The sequence below is a fragment of the Ylistrum balloti genome, unplaced genomic scaffold, assembly GCF_031769215.1.
Source record: "Ylistrum balloti isolate Yb309-2 unplaced genomic scaffold, AGI_CSIRO_Ybal_v1 Utg371740, whole genome shotgun sequence".
Lineage (NCBI taxonomy): Eukaryota > Metazoa > Mollusca > Bivalvia > Pectinida > Pectinidae > Ylistrum > Ylistrum balloti.
The window spans coordinates 623782-648097 of NW_026782874.1; the positions used below are offsets into that span (position 1 = coordinate 623782).

The 24316-nt window shown below is 34.3% G+C and overlaps 1 protein-coding gene across 1 annotated transcript; it reads right to left on the reverse strand.

Annotated features, from left to right (window-relative positions):
* Window positions 1-1424: 1424 nt before the first annotated feature.
* LOC132563481 (G-protein-signaling modulator 2-like) lies at window positions 1425-24224 on the reverse strand. Its single transcript, XM_060228240.1, has 14 exons — window positions 24105-24224; window positions 17767-17987; window positions 16052-16187; window positions 13365-13507; window positions 12742-12865; window positions 12193-12308; window positions 10600-10864; window positions 9418-9524; window positions 8237-8277; window positions 7591-7658; window positions 7151-7267; window positions 6412-6586; window positions 5387-5577; window positions 1425-1607 (listed from the first exon to the last, which is right to left on the reverse strand). Exons 1-14 carry the CDS (start codon window positions 24222-24224, stop codon window positions 1425-1427), a joined length of 2007 nt encoding a protein of 668 aa, XP_060084223.1.
* Window positions 24225-24316: the final 92 nt, after the last annotated feature.

Consider the following 24316-nt stretch of genomic DNA (forward strand, 5'->3'; position numbering starts at 1 on the left):
TTTTCAAAGTTGACATTTACCTCCGATTCGAAAATTTCTTTAATAGTACACATTGTTTAATGTGTTTTATGTTGAGATATATAACCAAAATGTGATGCTAAGTATAATGAGTGTATCACAAATTATAACCATACCTATGTTGTACTATAACAGTGTGACAGGTGTTATTTAACATACATCATGGTTTAGCGACACAGCTATCTATAGCAACACACTGATGACATATTTAGCCGTTCTCATCACTAAGCACTTTAAATGAGCATGGAAAATGCTCAATGTTATTCAAACTGCTTACATAATTATGTGAAATTGATTAAGAAAGACATAACCCATAACGTTTATCTAATCAAGCACAGATATACAAGATTATAATCTGATGTCAAAAGTCTATCAAATTGATATAAATAAGCAATCTGGTTCAAGGAAAATAGATATGATAAAAAATACTGCTTCTTTTGATGTTCCGATAATTTTCAAGGAAAATCAATGGCTAGAAAAAAAATTGATATCAATTTTTTTTTTGGTAAATGATAAAATTATGCCACACATACTTACATACAATGACATGGACAATCTAAATTGAAATGCATGGACTGGGTATTCAACGTTTATGAAAAAAGACAAATAAATAACAAGAATGCACTGAAAAATATGAATGTCCTGTTGGACTGCCACGAAGTATGGGTACAGTGACCGATAGACATTCCCATCCTCGTGTGGTCCTGACTCAGGTCCACTCTCATCTCTGTCAATATGGTGGCACACTTAATGCAAGATGGCCTTATACTTTTAGTTGGAAACCTTTTCAGAAAATATTTTCATATCTCATGTATTTATGACAGGCATGAATAGTTGGAAGTCTTATTTACCAGCAAATTCCAACACATACACACTGTGTTTGTCCATGAGTACAAAGCTTGGGCGCATAATTAAAATGTGTGCTAAAATCATAGTCAAAAAGATATATATTGACGAATAGGAGGAATATCTAGAGCTTGACAACATATGGTCCGATTCCTTTGTCACCATTCAAAATATAAAGCATTGTGAGCGATTTGGTCCACTATCCAGAGTGATATGTCCTTTTGTTTTCTGTATAAGGTGGACATATCAGATTGTTGTTTCACACTTTCAGTATCAGGTAAAACTCACAGCAATATCAGCTGCCAAACCCTCTGTGGACACCGTGGACGGCCCATTATTGTCACATCCCTGTTTCATTAAAACATCCCTGTGGATCGGAATTGTCCTGTTTATGTTTTACCGACACAAGTAAAATTGTACAGGAAGCACCCTATGTATTGGAGTAAGGGGTCTCGATAACCCTTGATACGATTGGCTAACATTCCATGGCGATTTACAAACAGGCCTTGGAATAAGTAGCCAATGACTGTGTATGATTTTATTGAACATTCGTCAACTGTTCATTTCTTCTTTTTCTTTCCCTGTGTTTCTGTTGTTGGTTTGTCTGGTAAGCTAGTGCGCTGTTCCTCCAATCGCGATGACTGGACCTTCTGAATGAGGCTGAAGAAATCTTCGTCTGGCACTGTCGGAGCAGGGATGTTTGACTGTGGTAATGAACTTCTTTGGTCCTCAATCCTAGAACCCTGTGTATTGAAAAGAAACAAGTACTGAGGAAAATTAAAGAAGACAAGACAAGATTTTTATACAACATCATCACATCAAAAATCAAAATAAGAAAATAGAAATAAAGATTTATTTATAGATTATATGCCTCAAATCAATTAGTTTAAATTCTCAATCAAATATTCAACATCACTTTAAAATACTGTGTCATTATACTATGTTCTGTAACAATTTGTGTTTTCCATAAACTTTAATTACCAGGTAAAAGATATGTAGGGAACGCATTACCAGGTGTTCAAATTTAAACAAAACTGTAATAACAGGGTAGGTCTTTAAGAAGAATGTTTACAAAGTACATCACAGACAAGCAACAAACCAAAAATATCAACAATGTCATGCTCCATTAAAAAAAAAAATTGGTTAAGCACAACCGATGACAATCTAGTAAAATTCTGACAAAAAGTGAATATAGGTGTATTACATGTGGGTCCAGTGTGTCATAAACTTACAGGCAAGCAGCATGTACAATTATTTAACCTGTTTCATGAATTTAATATTTCATGGAGATCAGAGTATGTATTTCACTACTAAGGAAATTGTATGTTGGCATTTCAATAACAAAAGAATCAGCTTTTCATAAAAACCAGTTAATTTTATTTGACAGATTTTGATAATTTTAGAATTGCTGGGTCTAATTTTGAGAACACCACTGACCAATGCAGCATCGAGAAATAAACTTAGTCCGACCTGACATTACATGTAGGTGTTTTCTAAGGGTTAATCCCTCTAAATATATATACCACTTGTCAACATAGACCTAACACATATTTAACAAACCTGGTTTACATCTTCAAAACAACACTTGTAGACATAATTATAGAGTGGTTGAGTAGCTAAGGTGCAGCAAGGATGATGTATAAAAATCAAAGAGGTTGTCGAGGAATTCATACAAGGTCAAAAACAGGATTTAAAGCCACCCTATGTTAAGGTACTGTCCAGTTTCACACCATGAATCTATGATTTAACCACTCTTTGAATTCTTGACCAGCACTAATTTTTAATACTGCCTAGTAGTACTAATGCTTAGCTTAGGTTAGGATAACCAGAACATGTACTAGGAAAGCAATGTTTTACTAGTGTGTCTTTGACCTTTATAAATTCCATCGAATTGAAATAAGAATTCAGGTCACATTATTATGATCTGTGCAGTGTGTCTGTTATATTACATATGTATGGCATTCTTTGCAACAGAGTGACTTACCCACTGCCACAAATGAGGTCTGAGTGTAAAGTTGGTCACTCATAATCCTTACACAATGTTTCAATTCTAATCAAACTAGAGTCATGTATGTTGTCACGTATGGTCCTTGTAGTCTATCTATGTCATGTTGTACACAGACAGGATTTTCTGATAGTCATTCTACTGACATCAGCATGCATGCAAAAAATGTGAATTATTGTCAATATCAGTCAGTATTCCTTTATTTTTAAAAGAAATTTTCCATCAATAAATGTCACCCTCCCCTTTACCATGATTGACCCTTGATCGTAGCTCAATCATTATCAAATTATCAACCTAAGACTGTAGTACTGTCCCAGAAACATCAGCTGTAATTACAGCCTTGCACTAGTCACATGATCAAGCTATCAATACAGTCTTTCCCTTGTCACATGATCAAGCTATTAATACTGGCTTTCCCTTGTCACATGATCAAGCTATTAATACTGGCTTTCCCTTGTCACATGATCAAGCTATCAATACTGGCTTTCCCTTTTCTTACACAAGTCACATGCCATGATCAAGCTGTCATTGCAGTATTACACTAGTCACATGATCAAGGTATCATTACAGCCTTGCACTAGTCACATGATCAAGCTATCAATACAGTCTTTCCCTTTTCTTACACAAGTCACATGCCATGATCAAGCTGTCATTGCAGTATTACACTAGTCACATGATCAAGGTATCATTACAGCCTTGCACTAGTCACATGATCAAACTATCATTACAGCCTTGCACTAGTCACATGATCAAGCTATCAATACAGTCTTTCCCTTTTCACATGATCAAGCTATCATTACAGGCTTTCCCTTGTCACATGATCAAGATATAAATACAGTCTTTCCGTTGTCACATGATCAAGCTATAAATACAGTCTTTCCCTTGTCACATGATCAATCTATCAATACAGGCTTTCCCTTGTCACATGTCATGATCAAGCTATCATTATAGTCTGGCCCTAGTCATATGATCAAGCTATCATTACAGTCTTGCCCTAGTCACATGATCAAGCTATCATTACAGTCTTGCCCTAGTCACATGATCAAGCTATCATTACAGTCTGGCCCTAGTCATATGATCAAGCTATCATTACAGTCTTGCCCTAGTCACATGATCAAGCTATCATTACAGTCTGGCCCTAGTCATATGATCAAGCTATCATTACAGTCTTGCCCTAGTCATATGATCAAGCTATCATTACAGTCTGGCCCTAGTCATATGATCAAGCTATCATTACAGTCTTGCCCTAGTCACATGATCAAACTATCATTACAGTCTTGCCCTAGTCACATGATCAAACTATCATTACAGTCTTGCCCTAGTCACATGATTAAGCTATCATTACAGTCTTGCCCTTGTCACATGATCAAATTTCCATTGCGGTCTTGCACTAGTCACATGATCAAGCTATCATTACAGTCTTGCCCTAGTCATATGATCAAGCTATCCCTGCAGTTTTGCTGAAGTCACAAGATAAATCTATCATTTTAGTCTTGCATTAGTTATATGATCAAGCTATTATGGTAGTTCTGTATGCCCTTGTCACATGGTTGAGCTATCAATGAAGTCTTACACTTATCATATGGTCATATCCCTGCCTGATCACATGATCTAAGTTTTGCAATATATCTAGTCATATGGTCAAGAGTTTTCTATGGTCTATAATTAAGTAGCATAATTAAGCTATAGCTTAATACCATCCTTATCTGTCAAATTATCAGTGTAGTTTTGTTGAGAAACATTCCTTGAAAGGCCAGAATGGGAATTTCTGAAATGTGTGTATGAATTACAATTACCTCCTGTACAGATCATGTCACTGTTCTCTAGTGAATATCTAACTGTGTTGAAAGAGTTCAAACCTAGAGATCCTTACTTCTCACTCCAATAATTAATCAGAGAATGATCTGTATTGTTGACTGTTAATTTACAACTACAGGAAAAGTTCAAATAGATGTTATCGTTTTTCTGTAAACTATCCAAATAATTTTACTAAAAAAAGTAAAACATCAATTATTCTTACAAATAGAAACTGAAACAAACAGTTTGTTTACTTATTTTTTTCTGAACATAGGAACTTATAAATAGTTTGATATTAATTTTGATACGCTGATTGATATATACATGTACTGTAAGAAAGACATCCTGTATTACAATATATCATCCTGCTGCACCACTTACACAGCTACATCAATCGGGCGTAATCATACAACAACGTTGTACAATTTGTTATCAACACTTCATTGGAAATGATGTTCAAGAGCCACCCTCAAGTTGTGTCAAAAAGGTGATCACAATAAGCCACCTGACTTGTGGATATCTGTTTGCCATATTGATCTTGTTTTTTTGGTTTGTCTCAAACTGCCTGGCCGCCTGGAGATCAGTGAACTAGGAATACTTGAGTGTTGACTGGTGATATTACTTTAAATTTAGCTGGCCATGATACATGTGTCTGTATTGATAAAGCACTACACACACTAGTGGCTTAATTATGATAATCAGTTTGTGTTATCACTGTACCTGACATCTCATCAGCATTTCAAAGAAGTTGTCATCTGGAACATGGGAATCACTTCTCTGCTTCAGAAACTGGTCAATGACAGCCTGCGAGTTCAATCCAGGAAACTGTGGCAGAGCTGCTCTCTGGTCATTCATCCGTGAACTTTGAATTCCTGCCACCATGTCAAGGAACTCTTCATTTCCTTCTGATGCTTCAAGGTAAGGAAAAAAAAAAATTAAAAAAAAAAAAAAAAAAAAATGACACCGAAAAAAGTTTGGTACATGATGAATTCTAATTAATCTGTGGCATTAAACAAATATTCACTGGCTTTGTACATCAAAAAACCTTTGAACAGGAATTGCAGGATACCAACAATGATGCATAATGACAGAGAACGGTCACCTTGATTGAGCAACTGTTGAGGCTACACAATTGAAGACATTTACTATAAAGATGTTAGGGGCTAATGAAAAAAAATGGAGAATGCAGAATAACTATAATTATGTTTTTGGGATGGGCGCTTTGCTCTCTTATTTTTCAAAGAAAACAGATAAATTAGAAAGCAAATTTTTAAGAGTAAAATGTAAATTTTACGAAAAGTGCATATTAAATATTTGATTATTCTATTCAGAATGCGGCCCATGATTGGCCCTATATAGTCCACATGAAAAACCTGAACAGAGAAACATAAGCACAGGTATAAGTCTGACTTAATTGTCTGTTTTATGAACAATAATATTCAAAAACTAACAAGATTTTTTAAATCAAAAGAAACTTGTGATATTAAAAATCCTTTCCAAAATTTCACTAAAATGTTTGGAAGTTTGTTTATATCCTATTTTCATTTACCGTCCTGTGTAAAGATTTGATAAGAAGATTATTGGCTGGGTAGTTCCAGCAAAACAGACAACTGCTAGAACAATAATGGACATTTGTTAATAGCCAATCAGAAGTAGACAGAAGACTAAAGAACAGTTCACAATTCCTTATGGTATAAGGTGATGTGACCCTCTATAAGCCTGGGAACAGAACCTCCCTGTATTACCTGCTGCCACACTGGATTTCTTTGTCACCACTGGCACTGTTGGAACAGGAGGTTTAGGGGTTGGCATTGAAGGTTCTATCTTAAAAGAACATCGTTGGTCATCAATTCGCCTGCTCTGGAACTTACTGACTAGATCAAAAAAGCTGTCTTCATCTCCGTGACTTGTGTCTACAGACTGAAATGAAGTTCAATGGAAAATGTACTACAAAATTTCCATGACTTGTGTCAATGGACTGATACAAATTTCATGGGAATATGAAATTATGAAATTTTAATAAAAGGCAGTAACGCTGCAATTTAGGGATTGAGGGCCCTGCATTTAGTATACAGCACATCCCTTTAGTATGACCAACTTATATATCAAGTTTCATAGTCTTCATGAACTATGGGCAAAGTTATAGTCTGGACATGAAAATAAATAAACTGAAAAAAAATGCTTATATGACAAATTCATTTTTTGTTTTTTTTTTAAAATCAGAGTTGAGAAATTTAGAATGATTATCTAAAAATTGAATGAAAAAGTATCAGAAAAAAATTCTAATAAAAGAACTAAATCTCTTTCAAAAACAATCTTTAAGTTACTTCAGAAAACACAACTACATGTCATGATGATAAACCTTCACATGTTTCAAGGAAACATGTAAGTAATGGAGAGATCTCCTGACAACTAATTGCATGTACAGTAAATCCTGTCACCATTGATTGTTTTAAATGATTCAATTTCATATAAGAAATCTACCTTATCTTTACTCAGCTTTGGTCTGTGTTCTAGTTCTGAATTAGAAGCTATACTGGCTGCCTTTTGGAACTTGGGAACCTTTGGTCGCGCCCCTCCATTGGCAGTAGGCAGGGCACCCTGTAATGTGACACCATAATGTAAATTATATCAAAAGTTCTACTAAGGACACTGATTGGTTGGTTGGTTGTTACAGGTTTTACGTGTCATTGAGTCTACCTATCGCCAGGCGTTGTCTCACTGACGAATGTCAGAGCTCTGGCAATAAGTTTAAGGACATTATAAATAGCTATAGCCTAACCTACCAAATGGATTTCCTATATTTATATTTATCAATTAGTTCCATCATCTTTTTCTTTAAAAAAAAATTGAAATGTATACTTATTTTGAATGTTATGTAAATAAGTTAATCAACGTGAGTAGAAAAGTTTAGACAGTGAGACCTTTTTGTCAGGTGTTAGCTTCATTAGTTCCATGTTTTCCATGCTGTGTCGCCTGAAAGGTCGTCTGCCTGTGGTCGAGAAGAATGGAGTATATGATGGTATCATTCATATAAGTCAGATTGACATTAACTGTACTGTTTATAAAGATATAATCATATTCCCATAAAAAAGAATATGGAAAATTCTGTCAGTTATTTGAATATATCAATTAAAACAGAACTTGTGTTTATACCCTATATCCTGCTTACAATTATCCTATAATGTCTTTAGCCTGGTAAAATGACCATACATACTGCGATTTCTGTGTCCTACAATAAGCCAACACTTTGATATGGAGACTGAATTTTTACATCAGCTTACTGGACTTATTGCAGGAGAAATCAGGATATTTCAGCCAATCTACAGGATTAGGCCTTATCCTCAAATTTCCATTCCATTCAATAATCCTAATATGACATCATAAATTATTGCTGAGCACTTGGACGCTAGACTTTTTCCGAGGAGTTATCCCCCCTTAATGGAACTTTTTGTCTTCTGATATATTCATGTATCTGATCAGAGCTACTAATTATTACATCTAATGTACTGTAATTTCATAAAAAAAGTTCACCTTATACTATGAAGTGTTTATAAAAATATTACTTACTTATAGCAAGGTCTGTTTCATCCTTTAGATTGCCATCATGACTGCAACATAAGAACCAATATTATTAACAGAGAAACTAAAAAGTTTCCTGTAGAACACTGCTGATTACCAGTGAAAACATCCATTGATAATTCACTCTATTAGTCTGACCACTTGGCCTAAGAATATTTATAAAGGGAGACAGACTTTAACTTATCTTACTTTGCTTTCTGTTAAGTTTTGAACAAGCTCCTTCAGATCCTGTATTACTATTAGCAGGCCTGTTCTATCTTATTGTCTAACCAATCTGTCTGCCCAATCAATATGCCCTCGGAAAATTAATCTTAAGCCTCTGATGACCTTTAAAGTTGACCTGCCAGATTACTGCTACTACCAACTATTATATATATGTATAGGTGTGGGGTTTTATCTATATATGTGTTGGAGTTAAGGAAATTCTGCCTTGGGATGTAGAAATGGAACTCAAGAGTTTTAGCTGTTGGAGTTTGGACACAAACTTCTTCATCTGAGATTAAGAATTCTTTTCCCTACATCTATATAAACATCAGCTTTCTACCAACTATGTGAGAACATGTTTAAAATTGACAGGGGGGTCTAGATTAGAACATAATGGTTAAAACAACATCATGTTTTATTGGTCACTGGAAATAATTTATGACAGTATGACCAAAGTATACCATCCCTAACTGACTGAATTTGTTCTGGACTGGATGGTAATGGTTGATGATGGCCCTGTCAGACCTTTATAGGTCAGGAGAACATGACAAATATGGTCACATCACCATAAAGACTGAGGAAACTTGGTCTAATTTTGAACATAAGTGATGCTACAAGTCTAGCTATGAAAAACAGAGAAACTCCAAATTCCTAAAATCAGAGCAAACACAGAAACCCCAATTTCCTAAAATTACCAAAAATTCAATGAAAATCATTATTTAAGTTTTGTTTTGATTAAGCTACTTTGAACGGTAACTGTGTTATGAAATTTGTCGGGGTATATCATGGCTATACTGATATAATTACCTAGTTTTTTTAATTCTGCTACACATGATTCATTTAACTCAATTTGTGATACTTCCATCTACAACGTTATTGTAGGAAACCAAGAATTTTTGAACTATGAAAAATAACTTAATGTTGCTTTCAATTAAACATAACATGAAGAGTTGCGAAGGCCTCACCTAATCACCCCTGTAGTAGATTCAGCAGAGCACATGTTTATTCCCAGTACATTCCTCAGGTCTGCCAGGTTCATCTGAGCCGAAAATTGGCCATTTTCATCACCAATCTGTTAACGTTGAAATACAAAATTAAACACAAGACAATTAAGTTAAAGATCTTTCATAATGATAACTACTAAACTTACAGAACACAATGAATCAGATCTATATGAAAGTGATAAAAACAGAGTGATGATGTATGATCAGATGCAAAAAACAAAATATATTTACAATGACTTATATCTATCTCACTTAGTGTGTTGAAAAAGTTCTTATTTACTATCACAAGCTGGCTCCATCATCCAACTTGGATTTTAAGTTATGTTTTAATATTAATGAGATAGTACAAAATCTTACTTCTATTTCTGATACTATATATACATATCCTGTCATCAGGCTAATGGGCTGGAGCACATAAGCTTTGACTAAAAGTCAAGGGCTTATTAAAATACATTGAAATAGTATTGATTTGTAGTTTTAATTGATATTGGTGGGCTTATTTTCAGACATGTGCTTATTGACAGATAAATATTCATACAAATATCTCATCAACCTAAAGCAGGCAGGATAACATTATCAATATAACCAGCACATATGTATAGCACTATTTCACAACATAGAAAAAGGTCAAAGAGATTACTATGGTAACAGACTGGTCAAAACAGGTCAAAGAGACTACTAGAGTAACAGACTTGTCAAAACAGATTAAAGAGACTACTAGAGTAACAGACTTGTCAAAACAGATCAAGGAGTGGACTGGTCAAAACAGGTCAAAGAGACTACTAGAGTAAGAGACTGGTCAAAACAGGTCAAAGAGACTACTAGAGTAAGAGACTGGCCAAAACAGGTCAAAGAGACTACTAGAGTAAGAGACTGGTCAAAACAGGTCAAAGAGACTACTAGATTAAGAGACTGGTCAAAACAGGTCAAAGAGACTACTAGAGTAACAGACTCGTCAAAACAGATCAAGGAGTGGACTGGTCAAAACAGGTCAAGGAGCCTACCTGAGTAAGAAACTCGTCAAAACAGGCCAATAAGCCTACCAGACAAACAGACTGGTCAAAATAGGCCAAGAAGCCTACCAGACTGGTCAAAACAATAACATGATGACCATTTTTGTAAAATATAATTTTCTTATCTTACCTCTTTAGATATTTGCAAGTGTTTACTGGCAAATTCCAATGCTACCTCATTGTTCCCTAATGAAGAGTGAGCGTTGCCTAAACTCCAGCATGCCCTGCCCTCACCCACACGGTCATTCAGGTCTTGTGCTATTTTTAGATGCCTCATATGATATTCGATGGCCTTCTCGTAGTCCTGAAGGAGTGTGAATGTGTTTCCAAGGCTGTAGCAGGCCTGAGCTTCCAAAGCCTTGTCTCCCAACTGTTTAGCAATCTGAAGTGTTCTCCTATAAAACAAAAACATATATGTTTATGGCAACAAATAATTGTCCTTCATAAAAACAAATAAAACTTGTTAACAAATTTGTAGTAAGTTATCCTACCATAACTAGCGAAAGATATTCAGCAATCTATGATGTTCAAAATTTGTCTCAGCAGTATGTACTGTTCTCATATATAGACTAAATTCTCACCATCTTTTTCATATGTTATTAGCTTTTGGAAAGATGTTTAAATATCTAAAAATAAATGAAATAACTGAATAAATTTATCGACTATTCTAAAGATTCACCTTGTCACATCAAGAGTAGTCAGCAATCGTTTAAACTTTTCTATTATTACACACCAAGTTTTTCAGCAATGATCAATTCAACAATGTTAAGAAATTGATAGCAATATCTTAACGTGCCAAATTTCTCTATAAAACATCAAAGTCTGTTGTGATAAACAAATCACAGCGAGACAATTCAGAGCTATTACATTTTCTGAGTTGTTGTTCTATTAGTAATGTATAGATGTAGTTTTATTTCCTTTCCAACAGCGAACCTAAATTTACACTTTTCTGACATATTTGAACTGTTGTATAATTGTTATTACAAGCGTACACTTATCTCTGACTCGAAACAAAGTATCTAGATTTTTTTAACCTGTCACCTTAAACTAGATCTACAAATTAATAAAATATGCTTATACATGTGTGTATCCTAACCATATACTATTCTCTTGTTAACAAGACAGATTTTAAGCGAGACATTTAATATCCATGGTGTATTGGGTAAAAAACACCTCAACATTTACTCTCATGTCTATTATACAAGTGTACATCTTTATTCATTAACATGAAAACAAAGTCTATTAAAGACTTCTATGATCACGAACTGGATATATTTATTTCATTACTTTAATCATGTTTGTGCTTGCAAATCTTATTACTGCCTATTTACTGTCAGTTTAAGAAGGAAACAAAATAGCTATTAACTAAGAGAAAATACTATATTTCCATTATCAAAAATATCCAATTCTGGACAACACATTTAGACTTGGGATTTCAAACACCGAAACTAAAGGCTCCAGTCCAAACATGGAGATGTTGACAGGCATTACCACGGTAAAATGTATGCAGCAGATTTGTCACTGTTTGGAATGGTTCCTTGAGAGTTCTCATGTAGTGGGCATAAAAGCAAGTCCTGGAATCAGCCAGGGATTCCAACAAAAGTAAACACTTACACACACACACACACACACATATATATATATATATTCAATGCCCAGACCAGCAGCAGTGGGTAAATATAATCATAAGAAATATGACCAATATTCAGCAAGAATATCATACCTGTATTGTTCAGCTGCAACTTCAAATTCCCCAAGAAAAATATGAGCGTTGCCAAGGTTACTATATGCCCTCCTCTCAGCGGACTTGTCTCCAAATTCTTTGGCTATTGCAAGCCTCTAAAACCCAATGAAATATTGTGATGTAACTTGAGCTACTTTTGTGTACAAATTACCATGAATAAAGTTTCAAAAGAGCTTAAACAACTCAAACAATGATACCTACTTATGAATGACTGGACAGAAAGACAGACACCCTGATTCTAGTATATTTCTCTACATTCTATGTAAGGGAGTATATTAGGAATAGGACATGGTTACTGACCAATTCATATAACCATTTCCATAAAAGAGGCATAAATCCTTGATATTCTATCTGATAAACAAGAAAAAGCAAAACCACCATATGATGGGGACAAATAAAAAATGATTATTTCAATGTGTGGTTGCATAATATCAATGATGATAATCTTGACAAGGGTCAGCTTGTAAATGAATATGATGTATGTGTGTACATTTCACAGGCAGATCAGTTGTATGGGCACTTTCTTACCTCTTCGTGGTACTGAATTGCCTCACTGAAATTTCCAAGGAGATAATTGGTGTTACCAAGGTTACCACAAGCCCGACCTTGGGCTGCTTTGTCTCCGAGGTCTTTTACAATTTGTAGATTAGCTCTGCAAAATTGAAGGTGAAAAAAAATATAAGGATAGTGATTTTAAATTCAATTCTGTATGTACAATCATGTAACAAGTGAATTAATCAAGTGAAATTTGTACACTTTGCCATATTGCTGGTACATGTATTCAATATTTCATTTTATTATTAAAAACAATGTCAAGATATTTCCTACACAAAAAAAGAAGAAATCAACTTAATAATCTTTTCGACTCAATTAAATGAATTTATGCTATGAGCTGAAAAGTACTAAACATAGCAGTATTATTACTTTGTGCTTTTATCTGATTGCATTTGTCTACAAAAGTCTTATCAGATGTTAGTAAAGACAATTGATAACAAGTCAGGGTGATTATAACAAGAACTATGTGTAACTATGTCGTACCTGTCCTGTTTTGTTAGTATAGATTTTCCTGTGAAATGTAAACCTTAGTGTCTCCCCAAACATGACCCTTACTGACTATGAATAGTCAAGTAGATAATGATATATATTCTTACTCGTAATATTCAGCAGCTTTCTGCAAACATGTGCGCACTTCCTCTGGAAATTCCCCTGGATCTTCATTTGTACATCTCCCAGTGTGTTTACCTTGGGCATGGTAAACGTTGCCGAGATTATACAATGCCCGTGCCTCACTCACCTGCATTACAAATTTCCCATCAAAAGCGAATCTTTATTTAGACATAAGAAGCATTCTAAAGCAGTGATTGATGACATACCACAATGATAAACAATTTAAGATCAGACGTAAATATATTAGCAAACTATAAATAAAATGACAAAACTGAAGATCCTTGGACTCTGGAATCAATGGAATATTATATATGGCACAGAGATTGATGTATCATGTATTTATCATGTATCAGGTATCCAGCTGTTTTGCAGTTTCCATTATTAATAATAGCAATAAATTTTATCTCTAACTGGAAATCTAAGGTAAACAAAAACATTCAGCTTTTATATCAAAGTCTGAAATATTTGTTTAAAAAAGCATATGTCCATGCTCTCATGCCATTAAGTCTGATATTTATTGAAATACTGCAGCCTTGTGCTCTGCAATTCATTTCAAGATTTCAACATATCCTCTTTCTATGACCTTGAAAATAGTCAAGGTTATTCGTTTGAACAGACTTGGCTGTCATTTTACAGATTTTGACAGTCCGTCAGTCTAGCATTTTTTTTTGTTAAACATCATGATACTCAGCATTCTGGTTGTTCAGAAAAAGTTTTGTTAAATATTTTAACAAATTTTGGCCCTGTGATTTTCCGTTAGGGTCAAGTTAAATTCATTTTGAAAACAAGAAAATGTTCGTTAGACATAAATACCCTCCCTCCTTTGCAAATCAGAATCTAATACTACAAAATAAATTTGTTGAAAATTTCTGAGGTTATGACACTGAATTGGAACAAGACATAACAAAATTTGGCTGGGAATCAGAAGTAACACTTTAATATACCCTCTCCATACAATGACTTGGGCATATTTTAAACAACTTCCTGAAATTAAACCTCTTGATTATTCCAAAGATATTGTTTTAAAATTCAAATAAATCTCACTGAAGTGACCTTGAAAATAGGTAAAAGTTGTCATCCTTTATTCAGCATGCTACTGACAAATGATCACAACCTGGTATTCCAATTTATGGTGTTTTTTAAGAAACGGATGTCAAAATTAATTCTGTAATAGAAAGTTGTAACAGAAATAACGTACTTGGAAGCACAGTTTCAGGAGTTAATTAAGATTTATGTATCAATAAGAGACAAGGAGAAATTGTTCAGACAAAAATTATTATGATAATTATTAATCCATTATCCGAAATATTCCACTAATTCATAAGAAATGATAAGTGTAACAAAAAGATGTGAATCATCAGTAAGTGGTTATTGTTATAGATTCAGTTTCATTGAAATTGTCTGATGGGTGTTTAGTTGTCCATTCAAAGATTTATACATTACACACAATTTTCTGAAACAAAAGGCCTAGTGACCTTGATGGTCACCTCAGATAAGCAATATTGAATATAAAGGTTAAAGGATAGTTATCAAGTGTCATAAAACAGAAATTGTGATACTGAATATAGACAGTGTCAATACATGCATACCATCAAAACTGTCATCCTATACTGATAATTCTTACAAAGTTATTTCCAGTGGGAAATATCCAATGTTGTGCTCAAAAATGCAATTTTTCTATGAAAATTACAGTAAAGACTAAAAGACCTATTCCCCCACCCCCAGAAGAAATGTGAGACTCGTTTTGGTACTTCAAGCACCTTATGGTGCTTCCATTCATGAAGAGAATTTGATTATACCATATCACGGTTATGAGAAGATTTCTGAAATTTAAGTCAATCTGACCCCTTTTAGCCCCATCCATCAGCCCCTGGGGTCAGTCAGGATCAAAACGGGCATACCATCAGGCCGTCATCCTTCTCTCATAATTCTAAGCACATTTGAAATATGCTCAAAAATCTAGTTTTCCTATATAAACTATAGTAAATTTTACCCCCTCCCCACAGGGAAATGTGAGACCCTGGGGCCAATTTTTGTAAATCATCTTAAGATGAAGAGTATTTGATTCTACTATATCTGGGACTTGAGAAGAAGATTATTGAAATCTGATTCAATTAGACAACTTTTGGCCCCATCAACTCAGGCCCTGGGGGTTGGAGACTGCATAATTCACAATTTTGGTTCATCTTAGGCCAGGGAAGGTTACTGCAAAATTTCATTGAAATTGGATCAGGGGTTTCTGAGAAGAAATCAAAAGTGTTAAATTGTTTATGGACACAAGATGCTGGATTAAGGGTATTAGAATTAGATCATTGTGAAACTTTGTCTCAGGTGACCTAAAAAAGGGATGTAAATTCATAACAAACAATTTAAAGAAAATAAAGGTATAAATAATACCAAGATGTGTAAGGTCATAGGGTAGTCATGGTACATGAAATTTCATTGAAAATGGCTTAGGAATCTTTATGAAATTTTCATGACAAGCTTTACCAAGAAGAGGGTTGGACAGAAGAATAGATATTAGATCGATAAACTGATCCAAGCATAACTCCCCCTCCTCGCCTCCATCCTAACTGTTAGGGATATAAGTTTTCCTTGTCAAAGTAAAATTTCACGTACTTTGTGATTCACTGTGAAAATTTAATAAAGAGCATTGGATATGGTCACTTACCTTATCTCCTAACTCCTGTGCTATATCTAAGTGTCGTAAACAGCAAGCTATTGCTTCTTCAAACTTTCCCAAGACTTTGAGTGTGTTTCCAAGGTTACCACTGGCCTTTGCCTCCCCAACCTTATCACCAAGAGTTCTGCAGATAAAAAATTGTTAGACAGGTGAATGTCGAATAAAAAGGAGTGTTTGGTGTCCCTGAATAGCTCATATAACACAGCCTACACTGGGATCAGGAGATAATAGGTCAGAGGTTTTGCTAGGTGTTGATGTGGATTTGATGGATATGTGTAAATATTCCTGTCTAGATATATAGAATATCTGAGGAAATATTTTCTTTTTTTTTTTAAAGATTGGAATTTTGAATCAGTTACATCTGCTTTAAGAACACTGTAATTTCTTTATTACTGGAAAGTGAGTGAAAGAGAATGTACAGATTTCCTCTACAATACTGACACCTTACTTACATCTTACAATGTCTGTATTCATGTAATGTATACCAGTCACACACAAGCAATATGTTTAAAGGGGGACAACTCAAAGCAGGACATCTGTCAACAGCTTACTGTCTTGTGTTAAAATTTGTATGAATGATTAATGTGACTACAAGGTTTGATGGCACATTAAGAAGCATAGATTGTATTATCTGAAACTCAGACACTAGTACATGTCCACCATATCAAATGATCTATTCACCATCATTGTGTTTGTATAAAGTTCACCATCATTGTGTTTGTATAAAGTTCACCATCATTGTGTTTGTATAAAGTTCACCATCATTATTGTGTTTGTATAAAGTTCACCATCATTGTGTTTGTATAAAGTTCACCATCATTATTGTGTTTGTATAAAGTTCACCATCATTATTGTGTTTGTATAAAGTTCACCATCATTGTGTTTGTATAAAGTTCACCATCATTGTGTTTGTATAAAGTTCACCATCATTGTGTTTGTATAAAGTTCACCATCATTGTGTTTGTATAAAGTTCACCATCATTGTGTTTGTATAAAGATAAAAAAACTAAGCTACTGATTTTCAGTTTATATATTATTTTGACCGCAAATTTTATGTAATCAATTTTCAAAAATAGTTACAAGAAAAAATCTTCCCTGCGAGAAAGAATTATATCCCTGCACCTAATACCTGACTTTAAGAGGCGGTTAAACTTGGTGTTTTTATATTTCTCTCTTTTTTTTCTAAAGATCCTTCTTTTTCCTGTCTCTCTTGACGCTGTCTCACTTTATGTCCTTAGTTGAGAGTTTGCCACTTTGAGGAAGGCTTTAGGTTCTGTTCCCTGGTCGCGTCATACCTGGTCTTTAAAGGGTAGTTACTATTTCCAGCTTAACATTCAACATTATGGTAGTGTAACGACTAAATTGCCATTACTAGTATAATGTAACTGGGTGGGATGTTCTGGTGTCTTCAGCAGTATACAACACTGTTGTATCACTATAGTATAATGTAACTGGGTGGGATGTTCTGGTGTCTTCATCAGTATACAACACTGTTGTATCACTATAGAATTAGCTTCATTTCCGTGCCATCACAAGGAGTCTTACACTAACATTTTCCATGCATTCACTTCACTTAGATTGGAAGGCTGACCTTAAATGACCCTGGCTGTTGATAAAACATCAAAGAACATAAAAACATAAATCTATAGCAGATCACTTTTTGAAATTTGCAGAATTCTACAAATCTAATTGTATACTCTTACCGTGCTAGTGACAAATCAAGTTTGTGGTATTCCAGAGCCTTAGCATATTCCTGTAGGTAGAAGTAAGCATTGCCCAGTTGGCTGTAGATGGCGCTGAGAGTTTTGAGATCATCTGTGCCTGTCTGTACCGCAGCTTCAAAGAAATGAACCCCTGTACGGCAGTCACCAGCCTTACATAATCTTTCCCCCTCGAGTGCCAACTCCATACAGGTACATTCCATCTGAAAATAAATACAGTCAAAGGTCAGTTTTAGTGTAAACTGTACAGAGACAAAAAAAACACCCAAATGTAAAAGTGTGGTCAAAGGTCAGATTTGGTATAAATTGTACAAAGAAAATAAAACCCAAGTGCAAAAATGTGTAATCAATCTACAATATTTTTTTACCTACAAATTGAGATTACAACCATCTGCAACTATCACAGTGTTAAAGCTCCACCTCAATATCCACATCATTATTACATGTTATTCATAGTTCAAATATCCATATCTAAACAGGACAAACTACCAAACTTTCAACAGCTATATTTCTTCCATCCATATTATGGTTACAACTCTTTTCACTAGTAATAATGGAAGTAATTTTTTAGTAGCGCCCAAACAGAGCAATAGGAACTATTTTCTTCTCTAAAAGAAACTTTACTACACAATGTTTTTAATGGGGTTTAGACAGTAACAAGAGCATATTATTTTTCAATAGAGATGGAGTGCTATTCCACTTAAACAATTCCTGCTAAACTCCTCAGAAGGAAAGGTTAGAGATCAGGTTCATTATATGTCTTGAAAATGAATTAAATCGGTAAAAAATATAAGCGAAGCCCCCTAAGAAAGTTGAACTTGACATGGAAGGAGAAGTGATGACAACTGACGTTGGATTCTGACTGGCGTATAATATTAGGATGTATTTAATTGAACGATACATAAATTTACGGATTTCATTGGAACACTTGTTTAGAATAACCACATTTTTGCTTTGTCCTCAGATATGCTGGATGTCTAACACTTTGTCAGATTTTAAAACGTTTTTTTGATTGAAACAACTGAAAGGCATTAAGTTTAATTCTATACACTTAACTGTATTAAGTAAATCATATGATAATTATCATGGAAATATTCACTTAAAAATTTCAACTCTATGCAGACCAAATTCCACTCAGGTAACTTCAATCCCACCAGACTGAACCTCCTGTAAATCAATTGATTGAGAGTTTAATCTCAAAACGTATCCAAATGGTTCCAAATACATGTATCTGCAACGAATGTCCCTGAACAGTGAGATTTCTATTGTTCCAATGTATACATTAACTTAACAGCCATAACAATTAAGCTGTGATGTCAAATTCCCAAAAACCAACTTATGTCTTCAATGCTTCAATAGACATGATATAAATGAAAGATAATACATATGCTCTCGAGAAAATATCTCATCTTTTACAGAAACGAAAAATCCATACAAGTACAGTCGACGGTACCAACACTGTCATCACAGCTTGGGAAGATTCTGATCAGCAAGAAAATCAGAGAACAAGCATTGCTATGTCATTATTATACATCACAATCAGAGTCATGGATTTTCCTTCCCTCATAAAGAAGGCAACAGAAATAAGATGGCAGCTTGTATTTGGCTCTGAAAGAAACAGTTAACTGAAAAAAAATGGTTCTATAAATTTTAGCTTTTCAAAAGGTCCTAACTGTTAGGAATCCGGTAACCCCTGGGTGGATAGCTCATGTGTGTTCAAGTACTTTCAGCAGTATTTCCTTTTCTACATCTGACATACGATTGGAAGCCATTGATAGAGGTGACCTGACTGTAATCCTCTTAGACATGATTTGATGTGATCATGTCCTAAATATAGATGAACAAAAAAAGAGTCTTTTTATTGGTGTCTATACCGTGAAATCTGAACAGTGCTATTCCAAATGGCTCAATACTAACATAGACATGGATTAGCATATTGTCAGGGATATGTGGCAGTGTTTAACATATTGTCAGGGATATGTGGCAGTGTTTAACATATTGTCAGGGATATGTGGCAGTGTTTAACATATTGTCAGGGATATGTGGCAGTGTTTAACATATTGTCAGGGATATGTGGCAGTGTTTAACATATTGTCAGGGATATGTGGCAGTGTTTAACATATTGTCAGGGATATGTGGCAGTGTTTAACATATTGTCAGGGACATGTGGCAGTGTTTAACATATTGTCAGGGACATGTGGCAGTGTTTAACATAATGTCAGGGATATGAAGCAGTGTTTAACATATTGTCAGGGACATGTGGCAGTGTTTAACATAATGTCAGGGACATGTGGCAGTGTTTAACATATTGTCAGGGACATGTGGCAGTGTTTAACATATTGTCAGGGACATGTGGCAGTGTTTAACATATTGTCAGGGACATGTGGCAGTGTTTAACATATTGTCAGGGATATGTGGCAGTGTTTAACATATTGTCAGGGATATGTGGCAGTGTTTAACATATTGTCAGGTATATGTGGCAATGTTTAACATAATGTCACGGATATGTGCAGTGTTTAACATAATGTCAGGGATATGAAGCAGTGTTTAACATATTGTCAGGGACATGTGGCAGTGTTTAACATAATGTCAGGGACATGTGGCAGTGTTTAACATATTGTCAGGGACATGTGGCAATGTTGAATTACCAAAATAAAGAATCATTCTACATCTAGAGAAACCACAGAAAATCATATAGGAATCGATTAAGGTCCAAACAGAGGAGTTGATACTGAAGAATCAATGTCTATGTGATTTCAGCATTGCTATACTCTCTTTAACACCTGAAGTAGAACAAAGTCCAATAATTTGTAATGTTTATCTTTTTCATCAACTTCCTCATCTGATTCATTGGGCTTTATGCTGCAGGTTATTGCAGGAAGCAGAATACAAATCCTTCAAAAAATCATTCCTTTCACCCTACTTCAGGATAATGGCACAGTCTGTCCAAATGTGTATCTAATAGTAACCATGGCATAGGAGGGGTGTCAGGTTTTGTTTATACACCTGCTACTTACAACTTTATACGATCAGTTTCCGCCTCTAAAGTGTACATTTACCTACCATAGAGCTGAAAAGCGAGCCATCCAAACAGCTAAAAACCAAACTACACATGTTTTCACTTAATAAGTCATCACATGCATCTTGTGATTTGACATTAACAAATATATAGACAACCTTTAATAGACTTTTGCATTGCTAGTGCTGTGGTGCAGAACGAGGTTGGACTGCATTAACAAGTAAACTCCATTACAATAGAAAAATATTGTGGGTACAAATGCCATTCCATCTTTATCCACACCAAATCGTTTTCTGATAAAATCTCTTGATAAAATTCTGCTGAAAGTTAATAACTGAATTTAGCAGAGTGTACTTAAATAAGAGTAGACTAGACAGGATACAATTTGATATTATACAAAATCTGATATTGTATATTGAATCAAGATATATTGATTCACACAAACAAAATTTAGGAAATTCTCTAAAATGAAATCATATATACTTAACGGAACAAGAATACAAGATGAACATGAGTTGGCAACTGCAGGATTGAATTCAAAACACACATCCCATTCCAAACCAATATTTTTCATTATTTGTATCAAAATAAATACAGGTATAGAAAAGGCAGTATTGAGTCAAAATGCCAAGGGAAATTTTGATTTTGATGATGAATTAAAATATTCCAAGTTTTAGAGAGATGAGTTAAAAACTCAGAGAAGAAATCTGTTTAGACTGTGAGGACAAGATTACATTGCTGAATAAACAAAGGGCAATAACTCCTTCAAATATTGTTGAATCCAAATGCTGTTCACGTAAATGCAAGTTTCTATGTGAAGAAATTGGTTAAAAACTGAGAAATGATTTATCAGAACAAAGAGAAAATGTTAAAGCTCTGTGATGGACAGACAACTGATGCCACACCGTAATGTGTTGCACCAAAATTTTTGATAAACATAAGAAAACAAAATCTGAAATCAGAAATTGTTTGTATGGCACAAATTAAAATTCTTTGCTCTATCTTCTCTACGTCCTTCTTTAAAAATATAACAGGCACTGAACTTGGGCCAAGCGACAACACTAAATCCCATAATTAACCTATTCCACACAATTGGCAAGCATGCTATAGAATGAATGAGACATTTCAAACATAAATTTTTTTTTAAACTTATGTTACACTATTATTAATGCATTGAAATTAATTTACCATTTTCAGGTTAAAAAAACATTCAATGATGATTAATAATAATATATGACAAACCTTTTCTAGCCTTACATTTCTGGATACTGAAAAATAATTCATATTGCACGAACTGATGTCACATTGCATTCACATCTCCTTCTTCAATATACAAAAGGCTATATTAAAGACAGTAATATCAATTCCTTCTTGAATCATGATTCTGGTTTGTACAAGGTTGTGATATGTTAAAGACTATAGCTAGTCCTTCATTGACAAAGTGTTTCTTTTATAATTCTTCAACAGATACATTTGATCTGTTGGCTAGAAAATGGTATGTGCAGTTTTGACATGCTATGTTGCATATACAATATAAATCATAAGGTTAGTTGTCTCGTGCCTTCCTTGAACACTTTTAAGGGTTGAAGTTTTATTTCGAAACTGTCACGCAGCCTTGAGTCAGTAGACATATGACTTTATGTCAATGCCACATATACTGTTTCATCACAATATTTGCAGCTATGATATATTCATTATCAATATAAATATTACTTGAAAATTTTCAAATATCAACAGCTGGAATTGTGTGAATTTTGGTGACTGATAATTGAAATCAACAAAAGTAGAGTTAATTCAATTCTTCATTTAAATTCATTTGTAGTCTTTGAAAAAAAAAACCCAAATTCATTAATGCATTGAAAATAAATATACTACACGTACAATCAAATCCATGAGTTGGTAAGATTCAGAGTAAATTTTTCCTTTTGTAAAATTCCCAATCGACAATTTATAGTTTTATCTATGTATGTTGTATTGGCACCAAATGTGAACACCAGATAATGGCCACATAAACTAGACACAGGACTTTTTATCCCTAACTTGAAAACACAAATATAAGATAACATGTTTATGGAATCCCAGATTGAACATGTCGGCATAATACCACAGTATAGGAGTAAATATGGAGCCATCCTTTGATGGCTTGGCTGTCTATACTAGTCTATAATCAAGTTGTTGTCCACTAGGAGTGTATATCAGTTGTATCGAAGCAGACACTAAGTCTGGTGACCGATGCAGTCTAACTCAGTTACCGTGGATTGTGTCACACAAGGTAGTCCGCAATTAAGGCTTGAAATACTGCTGCGCACATCTCTCTATTTGCTTTTGCAGCTGCAGAATTCATACTACAAGATGTTCAAATATCATTTTTTTTATTTCTCGAACAATCTATAAAGCATTAACAAGGAAATTTAAGTTTGATCATCAGTGTTGAAAGAGACATTTTCCAAACAGATTTTTATTGATTGAAATTTTTCCATTCATCACATACATTTATTTTTTTAATCCCCCACCTCCAAAGCCAGGCATAGTTCATAAAACATGGTGTTTCTCTGAAAGTCCTTTTACTTGTCAACACTAATGAGCTACCTGTTAACAAGAGTTCAGACCACAAAGATTATAGAAATATTGAATTTTTTAACTATTATATGAAGACATGAAATTACTCATCACATGAAGCAAAAAGTAGATTGAAACAGTATCTGTGATGAGATTCAATATGAAGCATATTAATCCATTAACCCTATAAAAGCCCAAGGCTTAACCATAACAGTGTTCATATTAACTCCACATCTACTATATTTTCTAAATCTGCCAGTGGGCTTGTACATTAAAAATAGGATTGCAAGCCTCATACCAGATTAAAACTTTTCGCAAATTGAACTTGATGTTTGAAACACAGGCTAGAAAACAGAGACAAAAGGTACCATACAAGTTCAATAGAAAAAGGAGCAGTCATGTGCAGTTTTGATAAGATTCTTCAAATCATCTCTGTCAGTGTTGTACTTTATATGGTGAAGTTTAAGGTCTCTTTGTAATTTTATAGGAACATATCAAGATTAGCTTTTCATTCTACCTAAAAGCAAATTACTGGTGGAAATACAATCTATTTCTAAACATTTTGACATTTCCTTGAGATTTCAAATGTCTACCAACAGAGAGCCTTCTACAGCTTTGGTACAAGTTAATCTTCTTAATGGAAAAATGTCTGATTAGCCCAATACCTAGAAGTTATCAACGACAAGAATATGTTGATTATAATTCCAATACAATAGTTATATATTATGGATATTTATAGTACCTTTTCTCCTCCAATAACGACTGGCTGTGTAGGTCTGTTTTCGTCAATTTTGCCGAGGGTTCTGGCACGGTACCCTGGCCATGATAATCTCCGATCATGTCTTGTATACTTTGAGAACATATTGTCTGTTATTCCAGCAGCAGCTAAAGGCCAAATGAATTACCCAAGTCACATCTCCATAGTACAAGGGTCATGTCAGTGAAAACAACATC